Below are 14,366 nucleotides of genomic sequence, written 5' to 3'. Positions count from 1 at the left end.
TGTTGATGGAGGTCAATGATTGTCGAATTTGGTAACAACAAAAAAAGAATTTCTCATTAGCTACGTGAGGCTTATTTGATCGAATATAAGTTTGGTAATGGTTGGGTAGTTACAAATGCACTGATATAGGTGGACACGTGTCATTTCGGCAACTTTGAAAAAACAACCATCTGAGTTGTGCTGTTGTCAGAGAGAGGTCTCATGGATATAACCCGTATTTGCGTGGAGAATTCCCATTTAAAGGCTCATTTTAAAGTAGTCAACTCGTTAAAGGATTCCTATGAGTTTGGAGAAATCAACCAATTAAGAAGAAAATGGACTAGTTGAAAATGGAGATTGCCTTAATGGCACTTGCCCATGCTGTCACAGACGCTATAATAGCACAGATACAAAGATGAATCCTCTATGGCCTGTTTTTCACTCGGGTATCTGCCCTGTCATTGGCTAGAACTGTCCCACCTGATCTTGCCGCCTCCTGCCTGCCTTCCATCATTCAGGGAATATATTTCCATTGTTGAGCGGTCACCCGAATATCTTGTCAATATAATAGACCATCTTTGGCTTGTTTTGTTGAATGAAGCAACCGACTGCAGACGAAAGTCGAGGAGTGAAGTCTGGGGAGGTGCGTCTGCTACAGCCGAAAGTCGGAGACTGGTGTGAGTTTTCCAACATCAAGGCTCAGTGCAACATGGCCGTGTTGCCATTGTTTCTAAAAATGTTTATTTGTAATGTCGAAATAAACAGGTCTCCAACTACCATTATCACACACAAACCATTTGTAAAAATGTGTTTGCATTGTACTACCAATTGGGGAGAGACTCAAATATCACATTCAATTTACATATCCACTGTATACATATATGAATCGCAGCAAAATTGCTTCCTGTTTCAGTTACATCGTTGGTCTCGTTTGCATGGGTCAAACAAATACACTAATGATTGGTTGAAAATGTGTGCCTCTCAGAATGCAGGCGATGGCTGAGGGGCAACTGCAAAAATTGACGTCAACTACAGTTGAAACTAAATTACCTTTGATCACATGGATGTTATGCAGTCGACATGTAGGCACATTTTGGCCAATTGTTATCCCCATAATGTAACGCACTTTGAAAGGTGGCGACCTACGATTGTCACATAGTTGACAAAAGTATCCGCTCGAACACACCCATTCACTTTCAATGGAAGGAAAGCAAGAGAAGCGGAGTGGGCGGAAACCATTGACAGAAGGTTTTCACCAACAACTATTTTGGCAGGAGAATTTACACCCCCCCCATTCATTTTCAACAAGGGCACACGGAGAAATGTGCAGGGGATTGCGGGAACCCTGCTATCTGTAGAAAAATGTGAGCTCTGCTCTATTTCAAGTGAAGCATTGGTGCAAAGCATTTGTCAAGAGGAGGCCGCCTCTGGTCAAAACCCACCGTGAGCGATGCGAATAGGGGCGAGGGAACTGAACAGGGCAGGGGCTAAAGTTGGGAAAGCTGAACGTTATCTTCCTTACTATTGCGATGCTAGCGACCAATCGAAGCAAACCAATCATAGCTCATAGCTTCCAACCCCGACTGGATTTGCTAACAATGGCTGTTGACACTACCTAGCTCGCTTACACAATATATACAGCGCATTCAGACCCCTTAAATTTTCCACATTTTGTTATGTTACCCCCTTTATCAATGTACACACTACCCCATAATGGCAAAGCAAAAACAGGTTTTTAGACATTTTTGCACATTTATTAAAAATAAAAAACTATCACATCTACATAAGTATTCAGACCCTTTACTATGAGACTCGGAATTGCGCTCAGGTGCATCCTGTTTCCATTGAACATATTTGAGATGTTTCTACAACTTGATTGGAGTCCACCTGTGGGAAATTCAATTGATTGGACATGATTTTGAAAGGCACACACCTGTCTATATAAGGTCCCACAGTTGACAGTGCATGTCAGAGCGGAAACGAAGCCATGAGGTCAAAGGAATTATCTGTAGAGCTCCGAGACAGGATTGTGTTGAGGCAGAGATCTGAGGAAGGGTACCAAAAAATGTCTGCAGCATTGAAGGTCCCCAACAACACAGTGGCCTCCATCATTCTTAAATGGAAGAAGTTTGGAACCACCAAAACTCTTCCAAGAGCTGGCCACCCGGCCAAACTAAGCAATCGGGGGAGATGGGCCTTGGTCTGGGAGGTGATCAAAAACCTGATGGTCATTCTGACAGAGCTCCAGAGTTCCTCTTTGGAGATGGGAGAACCTTCCAGAAGGACAACCATCAGGCCTCTAATCGTAGAGTGGCCAGACGGAAGCCAGTACTCAGTGGAGTTTGCCAAAATACTCCTAAAGGACTCTCAGACCATGAGAAACAAGATTCTCTGGTCTGAAGAAACCAACATGGAACTCTTTGGCCTGAATGCCAAGCATCACATCTGGAGGATACCTGGCACCATCCCAAGCGGTGAAGCATGGTGGTGGCAGCAGCATGCTGTTGGGATGTTTTTTGGCGACAGAGACTGGGAGACTAGTCAGGATTCATGGAAAGATAAACGAAGCAAAGGTCTGGGAGGTGATCAAAAACCTGATGGTCATTCTGACAGAGCTCCAGAGTTCTGTCATCCTTGATGGCTCAGCCTGGTGTGATGGTTCACCTTCTAACAGGACAAAGACCCCAAGCACACAGCCAAGACAACACAGGATTGGCTTCGGGACAAGTCTCTGAATGTCCTTGAGTGGCCCAGCCAGAGCCCGGGCTTGAACAAAATCGAACATCTCTGGAGAGACCTGAAAATAGATATGTATCGAAGCTCTCCATCCAAGTTGCCAGAGCTTGAGAGGATCTGCAGAGAAGAATGGGAGAAACTCCCCAAATACAGGTGTGCCAAGCATGTAGCGTCATACCCAAGAACATTTGAGGCTGTAATCATGCCAAAAGTGCTTCATCAAAGTACTGAGTAAAGGGTCTGAATACTTACGTAAATGTGATATTTCAGTGTTTTGTTATTACATTTGAAAAAATTTAGACAAACCAGTTTTTGCTTTGTTATTGTGTGTAGATTGACGAGGGGGGAAAAAACATTGAATCAATTTTAGAAAAAGGCTGTAACGTTAAAAAAATGTAGAAAAAGTCAAGCGGTCTGAATACTTTCCGAATGCACTGTATCACTCTTTTCCCTATGCCTCTATACTGGTACAGATCTACTACTCACACCACTCCTTTCAGGATCCCTCCACCTTGACACATCTTCCTCTACTTTCTTCACTGTCTCAGCATACAACAATTTCTGCACAACTCTAACCCTGAAACTCAATCTTCCTCTCTCGCACTGGACATTTCTGATCCCCAGCCCCATGGGCACTCTTACAGTTAACACATACCAATACTTTCCCCAATGCTACACATTCCTTTGTCTCATGCCCTTCTATACACTTCTCACACCTAGGATCCTCCCTCCTACACACTGCTGCCACGTTCCCATAAGCTTGACATCTGTAACAACGTAATTCCGGAACAAACCCTTGTACCGGATAACTTATATATCCTAACATCACTTTGGCGGGCAAAGACTCAACATCAAAACTCAGAAGAACAGACGACTTTTGTTTCACTACTCACGCTACCCTATCTGCGTTGCACTAAACGACGAGTATCATCTTCCCCTTCAGTTGATCAGCTTTCACATTTACAGCTACCCCAGTAATCACTCTTTTTCTTGAGAGCAAAACAATTCACATCTCTTGTCCCCATTGGTTTAACGCAGAGCACCTGCTCCCTCTGACCAGCAGAAACACAACAAATTATCACCAGACCACTTCTGGTTGCCTTCACCATTCCACAGCACCCACCTTTGTTTTCACCCACCATGAAACCACAAATGGATCAGCCAAGAATATGTCTCCTTATGAGAATACTGCACTTCTCCTGACATACATCTTGTTATTGCCCTCTCAAGGGATGCAATTTATTGTTCTCAGCTCCTACTGTCTTTGCTAAGGCTAATGTCTGCCGGACTTTGTGGTTCATTATGAGCAGACAATACACATGTAGTCGAAACTTTCTAATTCTACCAGTGAAATTAAAATGTGTTAGTTCTAGCTTGTGGTTTGGATAATTGTGATGTCTAGGATAAAAACGTCTATGATAAAAAGAGCCATGCTGAAATTCCCCCTTTAAAATAATGTGTCCCTATTATTAAAACAATTGAGTTGTTGGCATATCCCTACTGTAAATCATTTGGGGGGGGGGGGGGGGTTGCCCTGTCTTTATTCACTTTTCTACAAGCTTGCATGACTTCAGTTCTTAGTACGTGTCATTGATGGGAGTTGCTGGAGTACGAATGACAAACAGGAACTCATGCAAGCAGGCGGTAATAGTAGGAGCGCTGAAGTGAGCGGTGCAGCCATATTTCCGTGCTTCGAGTTCAGCAGAGGGGAGTATCCGCGGCTGCAGCCTTGCCATATAACCATCTCATCTCAAATCACACCTGCTCTGGTAAGACATTCTACAAAGTAACAAAGTATAGCGTTATCTATACATCGAATATTTATGTGAACGCGAGGCTGTTCAGCAGAATAGGGATGCTCACTACTTTGTTTCCGCACTTGTTGCTGCACTTTTGCTGCACTTTTGCTGCCTCTTCCCTATAAAGGGAAAAACATCTCCAACAGGTGTCTGGGATTATTGTAGTGGGGATGTGGCTTGGTAGAAGAAGGCTAGTAGTTGAAGGTTATGTAGATTGCATGTGTAAAAATGTATCCTTGGTGCAACGGCTACATTTTAGTCGTATTTAAAAAAATCCAGAATCCTAAATTATAGCCTATTCGAGTCGGGTCAAATAATTCACTTTTCGATAATATCATGACATTTTACAAAAAAAGTGGCTATGCCAAATTCACTGATTAGCCGAGTAAACTAGCTGTTTTAGGTTAGCTGTAGATTTGGGTTTGGTCGGTGGACTCGACACGTTTTATTTGAACAGAACAAGCAGAAAAATCCCTACCATACGCGTGGAACATTGTATCTATTTTAACACACGTCGTGTAGTCTAACCGAGTCGGGTTTGTTACTTTTGAAATCGCTTAAACAGTTTAGGCTATTATTAAACACCCTAATATGTGTATCTTCTTCAGAAGTGAATCAAGCTCCTGGCTATCTTGTGATTCCAACTGATGAAGTTGTTACATTTGTAACAACTTCATCGTAACATCGTAACATTCGTAACAAGTAGTTCTGTAAGTGTCTGTCTGTCCCTGGCGGATAGACGACTTTGTATCCGCGTTACACCCAGTAGTAGCCTTATATGCTGCACCGTGTACAACAGATACATTTTCCAATTTCATCTTGGCTACATCGGACGTCCACCTCACCATTTTATCCAAGCAAGGTTCACACGTTGATACAGTTGTGGTGCTGAAGTAAGGATCACACCTCGATGCGGTATTGGTGCTCAAGTAAGATATTTACCGAGAAGGCTGGAGACTTTATTATGGTGTTTTTGTGATTTATGGAATAGGCTCGCTTAATCTAACCTTCCATATTTATGACTATACGGCTGTACAAGGGCAGCGTCAACCAATCTCTATTTCGCAGGAGTTTTTAAAGCAGGAAGGGTAGTCCCATTTGACTAAGTATCACCCGGGTGGCTAAAACTCGTTTTTCCTCTTTCGCTCCCTCTGACAGGAAGGCACTGTGGAAACCATCCGAGGTATTTGGAAACCAAAGTGACAGCTCCGCGCACAGACCCAGGAGAAGGAAACAAGATGCCGAAAGCTGTAAGTATTGCTGTAGTTTTATTTATTTCAAAGCTTTTCATGTGTTTCTGAGTTGCCTGAAACTATGCTTGGTAACTATGAGACGTTGCCAGTCATGAATCGTGATGGGAGTAACCCAGGCAAGCAAGAGACTTATTGCCACGATGTCTACACGTGATGAGAGGAGGTATTCATGGCAGTCTAGAGATAGGGGTTATTTGTGTTGTAAACATGTATAATGTTTCTATGATTTCATTTGTACTGTCACTTGTAGATGAAAATGAGAACTTTGTCCTCACTTACAGAAATACATTCTCCTGAATTGAGAATATTGAATATGAGAATAAGTGGCCTCTTGTAAGTGATCACACTTCTGAATATGTGGTTTCTCACATGAAGTTGAGTCATTTTTCACAACCTCTTTATTTGACCTAATGTAATATCTTCGCAGTGACCTACCTAGGTACACAACGGCCCAGCTTTTTGTTGAAAATTTGTCTTTGAAAGCAATTCCCACAAGTGTAGTAAAACAATGGACTTTCATTACTTTAGCTAGAGAGGAAGTAAAGGATCATCTGACCTAAATGGCCAGAGAAATAAAATGTTTATTTGATTTATATGGAATATCACACCAGCCTCTAAAATCATGTGCTGTGCTTCAACTGAGACATTTCTACTTTGCTTTTCCTGGGGTGCTAATAGCTGTAATGGTGTGTGATCTAGAGAGAAGTTGATAGTTGAACAATACACTGTATTGTATTTACAGTTAGTCCCCCACTTGTCCAAGACACCCCCTAGTCGAAGACTCGAGGAGTAACAAAGAGTGTTGGTTTGTTTAGAAATTGCCCTAGGGTTAAGAGCGTCACACTAAACTGGGAAGTAGTGACGACATCAGTGTGGTGCTGGCTGCATGACACAGTTGCACTTTCTGTCACTCCTCTGTTAGGCACAACACTTGAAAACCCTGTCAAACGGCAGATTGATTTATTTTCCATGATATCAATGAGGCATAATCATTGACTTACTTCCACTGGCTCACTTCTCTCAACATGAATGACTGAAACTTAAGTTAGAGCAAGGCATTAAATATTACAATGGCAAGTTATTACTAAGTTTTAAGTCTTATTTTTAATGAACTTGGTCTTACATTTTTTGTTTTGACGTCAATCGTTTTGCAACTCAAATTAATCCTCAAAATGCTGAGTTGTTTAATTCATAGCATTGGTTGGTCAACATAGGCGTTTATGTTTTGGCTATGGCTGCTACACACTGGCTGGGAGGGCTTTCTAGAAAACAGACAGATAGTTTCACTGACATGATCTTATTGACATTCTCTATTGTGCTTTGTGACGCAAAATCCTTTTTACTGTGAAAGGTGCGTGTTAAACATTTCTCTATTATATAGAGCTAGTAGAGTAGGCTAGAGTTAATTTGGTTAAGAAGAGAAAGAAATCTGACAAAAGAAAGTTGAGCAGCTGAGACTGAGATCCTGGTTTGGTCTCACTTCTCCCTCTGGCTCGAGTTACACTTGTTAGAATAACACATTATCACCAAGTGTGGGACAGTGTTCACTCCTTGGCTTTCCCTAAATCCTCTTTCTGTGCAGTCGCGGCCCCTTGAACATCCATGTGACAGTCAGACAACACAGCCACACAAGCCGTGGCCTTAACCAACACATACTGTATGGGTGTTCCCTCCTGTCCGAAACCCATTGCTAACAATTTGTTCTCTTCAATAATTGATAATTCAATTATCTAATGATGCCTGCTGTTACACCCTCTGGACATGTCACTCTGAATAGTTGTCATGTTAGCACTTACCACATCATTATATATTTAGACATTATATAGTATTTAGTTCCTAATAGAAGTTAATACACTGTTTAGTCAACAAGTTGGCCAAGCTGAGGTACTGGGCCCGGGTCTGCAAAACGAATCCACATATTAGAGGTTTCAGTCCTAAATACCTTAATGAAAGGGGCGCAGTAGGGGTGTATACTACCCCCTCGCCAGTCTCCATGGGACCTAGTGCAGGGAGGTAGTGCAGTGCACTGCACTGCATGTCAGCAGGTTGCACCCAGCACATTGGTTGTTTATGGCTATATGGCTCCCATGACAACCCCACATTGCAACAGTCTCCTGTAAAGCCATGTAAACCATGCACGTGGTTACATATTGAATGGTTCACAGCACAGGGGAATGCAGGTGATCACCACCATTCGGGACCAACTCATTAACCAGTGAAGGGTGTTCTATACTAGACAGTGGGGAAGTGAGAGCCACTGTAGTTACTTTATGGAGTGTTTGCTCCTGTAGGGTTACGCAGATGCAAACTGGTACTTGTTAGTTTGTTATAGGCAGGCAGGCATAGTTAAAAAGTTGGATAGCTCTTTGCATACAATATTAGATGATTAATGTATTTAGGTCCTTTTCGAGTCAGTTGGGAAGTTTGCTGTCATCAGTCTACTTCTCTTGTGGTTTCAGAATAAGAATTGAAATGTGGGTCTTTGTCCAGTTTATTTTTAGCATTAATGTCATGTTTTCTGGTAACGTTCTGAGTAGAGGTGGACCGATTATGTGTTTTCAATGCCGATACCAATTATTGGAGGACCAAAAAAATCCAATACCGATTTAATCTGCCAATTTTTATTTGATTTATATTTGTAATAATGACAATTACAACAATACTGAATGAACACTTATTTTAACTTAATACATAAATAAAATCAATTTAGTCTCAAATAAAGAATGAAACATGTTCAATTTAGTTTAAATAATGCAAAAACAGTGTAGGAGAAGAAAGTAAAAGTGAAATATGTGCCATGTAAAAAAGCTAACGTTTAAGTTCCTTGCCTAGAACATATGAAAGCTGGTGGTTCCTTTTAACGAGTCTTCAATATTCCCAGTTATGGGAATTTTAGGACTATTTCTCTCTCTACCATTTTTTATTTCATGTACCTTTGACTATTGGATGTTGTTATAGGCACTAAAGTATTGCCAGCCTAATCTCTGGAGTTGATAGTCATGAACAGTGGTGTGCTTAAAGCACTGCGAAGAGCTGCTGGCAAAAGCAGAAAAGTGCTGTTTGAATGAATGCTTACGAGCCTGCTGCTGCCTACCACTGCTCAGTCAGACTGCTCTATCAAATATCAAATCAGACTTAATTGATTATATGCCACACAGGACAAGCTAGTTAAACTAGTAATATCATCAACCATGTGTAGTTAACTAGTGATTATGTTAAGATTCATTGTTTTCTATAAGATAAGTTGCTAGCTAGCATTAAACTTATCTTGGCTCCTTGCTGCACTCGCGTAACAGGTGGTCAGCCTGCCACACAGTCTCCTCGTGGATTGCATTGTTATCGGCCATAATCGGCGTCCAAAAATGCTGATTTACCGATTTGTTATGAAAATGTGAAATTGGCCCTAATTAATCGGCCATGCCTTCACTGACTTGCATGAGATCAGATGTCAGTTTCAGTTTGCCTGTGTGTGCATGCATACGTACGTGTGTGTAGTGGTTCCCACTCGTTCCACTCTCTGTTGGTCTGGGCGTGTTATCTTAAGGTTTCCATGGCCGAGCAGCCGCACACAAGCTTAAGATCACAATGCCAAACGTCACCTGGAGTGGTGTAAAGCTCACCGCTATTGGACTCTGGAAACTTGTTCTCTGGAATGATGAATCACTCTTCATCAAATGTTATCGGTCACATACACATGTTTAGCAGACGTTATTGCGGGTGTAGCGAAATGCTTGTGTTTCTAGCTCCAACAGTGCAGTAATATCTAACAATTTCACAACAGTACACACAAATCTAAAGGAATGGAATTAAGAATCTATAAATATTTGGACAAGCAATGTCGGAGCGGCATAGACTAAAATACAGTAGAATAGATTACAGTATAGACATATGAGATGAGTAATGTAAACATTATTAAAGTGACCATCTGGCAGTCCGACCGACATATCTGGGTTTGGCGGATGCCATGAGAACGCTACCTGCCCCAATGGATAGTGCCAACTAGAGTTTGGTGGAGGAGGAATATAATGGTCTAGGGCTGTTTTTCATGGTTTGGGCTCCTTGGTTCCAGTGAAGGGAAATCTTAACACTACAGCAAACAATGACATTCTAGACGATTATGTGCTTCCAACTTTGTGGCAACAGTCTGTCTCAGCATGACAATGCCCTTGTGCACAAAGCGAGATCCATACAGAAATGGTTTGTTGAGATTGGTGTGGAAGAACTTGACTGGCCAGCACAAAGCCCTGACCTCAACCCCATCAAACAGCTTTGGGATGAATTGGAACACAGACTGCGAGCCAGGCCTAATCACCCAACATCAGTGCCCAACCTCACTGACGCTCTTGTGGCTGAATGGAAGCAAGTCCCCGCAGCAATTAGGGATGCACCGATATGACATTTCTTGTCCAATACCGATATCTGATATTTTCCTTGCCAAAAACAACGATGCCGATAACCGATATTTAACATTTTAGCATCCTTTTTTAAGCATTATAGTACAGTGAAGTAGTTAAAACAAAGTGTAATATATTCAGTTAGGAACAGATTGTTTAATAATTTGTAAATTAGAAAAACTACACATCATGAATGTATTTTATCGCACAACAGATATTCATGACACACACAATTTAGCTACCCGGCATTACAAAGATGGTTAAGTTGCTGGTGGCTCTTACTATTCAATCTTGACTGTATGGAGGAACTTAAATTATTTGAAAGGAATATTGGTTTAAACTAAAATGCAGTTAATCATTTTAGCTTGAACTGTTTGAAAAAATGTCTGTCTCTAAGCTGTCATAAACTGCTATAAATGGCACAACTTAAACTTTTCAAGTGTGCTCAACTGACATGACTAGTAAAATGAGAGCAACATTTCAACACTTTCATCTTTCATTTAGGAATACATTTTTTTTATTTTTAAACCACCTGCTTTGTTTTACATTAAATGAAAATCTTGACCTATACCGGCCATGAATGACTGTGGCCTCTTCTGTTGTGGGTCCTCTTCTTTGGTGCGCACTGTCACTGTTTCCATCTTGTCCAGCTGTGTCTAACATTTCACGTAAACCCTGTTTCTTTACTGCATCGAAGTAGTGGTTCTTGTACGTAGCATTAAAGCGGCTCAGAGAGAATGCCACCGAATCACTTGTTCACAGCCTCTGGTAGAGTACTTTTGAAAGTTTTAACCCCACCGTCTGTGTCGGCAGTTTTGTTGAGAAGGCGTTTCAATGCCATGACAGAGGGTATCACGTCTGCTGCAGGTGCAGTTGATGAGCTTATTTCTCGAGTCAGTTGTTCGAATGGAGCTAGGAGTGTGTTCATGCTTTCAATGAGAGTCCACTGATTTGTACTGATTGTTGCAGGTAACTCATAGTCAGCTGCGTACACGCCAAGCACTCCATGTAAAAAGGCTCTCCATGTAAAAAGGTACTGTTCCATCTGGTGGAAATGTCTTGCTTAAGCCTTTTGGTTTTCACTCCAAGCTGCTCCTGTATTGCTTGTATGCTAGATGTGAGTGTTTTAAAATGGCCCACTAACTTCCTACCTGTTGCCACTGTCGGATATGCTGCGTTGGGCCAAAACACCTTAGTTCACAGCCAGTTGGAGCATGTGTGCCATGCATGGCAAACTGGCGACTCCGCATTCTTCCAAAGCCTTTGTCATGTTACATGCATTATCACGTAGCACAGCATGTACTTTGTTCTTGGGGATTTTCCAAGTTTCAAACATTTTCTCAAATGCCATTTTAAATGGCAGCAGTGGTATGCGAACCAGCACATTCTTGAGCATGCAAAAGTTTTAGAACACCTACTCGTTCAAGGGTTTTTCTTTTCTTTTTACTATTTTCTACATTGTGAAGACAAGTGAAGACATCAAACAATGAACACATACACTTTGAAATCATGTAGTAATCAAAAAAGTGTTACTCAAATATATTTTGATTTTTTTATCCTAAAGTAGCCACCCTTGGCATTCTCTCAACCAGCTTCACCTGGAATGCTTTTCCAACTGTCTTGAAGGAGTTCCCACATATGCTGAGCACTTTTTGGCTGCTTTTTCTTCACTCTGCGGTCCAACTCATCCCAAACCATCTCAATTGGGTTGAGGTCTGGTGATTGTGGAGGCCAGGCCATTTGATGCAGCACTCCATCACTCTCCTTCTTGGTCAAATATCCCTTACACAGCTTGGTTGTGTCATTGTCCTGTTGAAAAACAAACGAGTCCCACAAAGTGCCAACCAGATTGGATGGTGTATCACTGCCGAATGCTGTGGTAGCCATGTTGGTTATGTGTGCCTTGAATTCTAAATATATCATAGTATATCACATCACCTCCTCCATGCTTCATGGTGGGAACCACACATGCAGAGATCATCCGTTCACCTACTCTGTGTATCACAAAGACACAGCGGTTGGAACCAAAAATCTCAAATTTGGACTCATCAGACCAAAGGATGGATTTATACCACTCTAATTTCCATTGCTTGTGTTTCTTTGCCCAAGGAAGTCTCTTCTTATTGGTGTCCTTTTTAGTAGTGGTTTCTTTGCAGCAATTTGACCACAAAGGCCTGAATCACGCAGGCTCCTCTGAACAGTTGATGTTGAGATGTGTTTGCTACTTGAACTATGAAGCATTTATTTGGGCTGCAATTTCTTAGTGGTAACTCTAATGAACTTATCCTCTGCAACATAGGTAACTCTGGGTCTTCCTTTCCTGTGGTGGTCCTCATAAGAGCCAGTTTCATCATAGCGCTTGATGGTTTTTGTGACTACATTTGAAGAAACTTTCAAAGCTCGAAAGGAAAGAAATTCCACAAATTAACTTTTAACAAGGCACACCTGTTAATTGAAATGCATTCCAGGTGACTACCTCATGAAGCTGGTTGAGAGAATGCCAAGAGTGTGCAAAGCTGTCATGGCAAAGGATGACTACTTTGAAGAATCTCAAATATGAAATGTATTTTGATGTAACACTTTTTTTTTGGTTACTACATGATTCCATATGTGTTGTTTTGATGTCTTCATTATTATTTTACAATGTAGAAATGAGTAAAAATAAAGAGACCCTTGAATGAGTAGATGTGTCCAAACTTGACTGGTACTGTGTGTGTTATATTTATTTACATTTTAGTCATTTAGCAGATGCTCTTATCCAGAGAGACTTACAGTAGTGAGTGCATACATTGTCATACTTTCTTTTTTGTTGTACTGGTCTCCCGTGGGAATCTAATACAGAACCCTGGCGCTGCAATTGCCATGTTCTACCAACTGAGCTAAACAGTATTGGATTCCAGTCCATTTCCCCAATTTAGCTGATCCGGTGTCAGTTGAACTTTGTGTTCACATGGAAGATTACTTTCTGTCTCCTTTACACAGCTGACCTGGAGTCAGTTCGACTCTGCAGTCTGGAAGCTGGGGTCCATTAAAATTCATAGTGGTGCAGGAGAGGGACCACTGGGGAGGCCAAGCTGAAAAGGGATCTTTGTTTTGCTGTGTAAATAGTTTTTTTCCCTTGCTATTTTGGACGCTGTTTCCTATAGAAGCTCCTCCCCTCCAGTTTTGGTGGTGATAATATCAGTCCTGGGTTGTGTTCAATATAGAAAAAATAGCATTTTGAAATGAGTAGGTACTTGCTAAAGTTGTCTAACATGTTCATTTTCTGTTGTAACATATTTTGCTAGTTTGCCCTATTGAACAACCCTTGAACCTCTACCACTCCTATTGTTTGGACTCCTACACGCAGACTAGCCCAGTCACAACTGCAAAATGGGGCTGCCCACAACAATCAATATGTAGATTAGGCTTTTCCGATGCAAAAAAAGAAACAACCTTTCATGCGCTTTTCTCTTGTACTCAATTCACTTTGAATTGTTCTTTCTATGGAGTAATTAATTTGGCCATATCTACTGCCATAGTCAAGTCAGATATTATGTATAGGCTCAGTATGTAGCCGGAGACAGCTAAACATCATGGCAGTGAGTAAATAGTCCAGTCAGTCAGAGCCCAGGCCCCAGCCCAGAAGACATCCCGTTAGACCGTTTCCAGTGGGCGTCATTGAGTTTGCTCACTTCAATTTCACCAGACCAGCTGCTTGAGGAGGAAATGGTAGACAGCAGGCCTTGAGGCGAGTAGAGTACTGCCGAGGCGAGCCTTACTCCCTCTACCCTTGGCCTGCAGCCATCCTCCCTTGCCTCTGCCGAACACACCAGTACCACCTGGAGCAGATCAACAGAAAGAGACCAGACCACCAGAACCAGAGGAGTGGAGGAAGGACTAAAGACACGAACCTACACCTGGAGTGAGCATCCCACAGAGGGGTGCCTCCATTGAACTCTGTCACGGGGTACCAGGTGTGTCTGCTTGCTCAGAGGTTGTCCATCCTCCCCCTGCAGGACCGGAGCAGACCAGTGACCAGACAACCCCCAAGACCCAAACACTCAATCCGGACAGCGTTTTTATATTTTTGTTCAGTGTCCTATCATTTATTTTATGACTTAGGAGTCTATAAGCATTCCTGCATGCTCACCTCATAAAGCAGGCCTAAAAAAATAAGGACTTTCCATGTTTGTGCGGCATACAGTAGGTCCGTCTTATCAATT

The 14,366-nt window shown here is 41.9% G+C and overlaps 1 protein-coding gene across 3 annotated transcripts in view; it reads left to right on the top strand.

Annotated features, from left to right (window-relative positions):
- The first annotated feature begins 499 nt into the window (after window positions 1-499).
- The window catches only part of LOC115139664 (ezrin-like), a 63,179-nt gene continuing 49,312 nt past the window's right edge, over window positions 500-14,366 (top strand). The window contains exons 1-2 of one of the 3 annotated variants that reach the window (XM_029677292.2): window positions 500-656; window positions 5,673-5,764. In XM_029677292.2, coding sequence (XP_029533152.1) covers window positions 5,753-5,764 — 12 coding nt within the window. In that variant the 5' untranslated portion in view covers window positions 500-656; window positions 5,673-5,752. Of the gene's footprint in view, window positions 657-4,339; window positions 4,485-5,264; window positions 5,444-5,672; window positions 5,765-14,366 lie in introns of those variants that run through there. The other 2 variants (XM_029677291.2, XM_029677290.2) reach the window with 2 other exon arrangements.

This window comes from Oncorhynchus nerka, linkage group LG13 (genome assembly GCF_034236695.1).
Source record: "Oncorhynchus nerka isolate Pitt River linkage group LG13, Oner_Uvic_2.0, whole genome shotgun sequence".
Taxonomy (NCBI): domain Eukaryota; kingdom Metazoa; phylum Chordata; class Actinopteri; order Salmoniformes; family Salmonidae; genus Oncorhynchus; species Oncorhynchus nerka.
The sequence above is the reverse complement of the archived record's forward strand: the minus strand, read 5'-3'. Positions and strand labels throughout refer to the sequence as shown.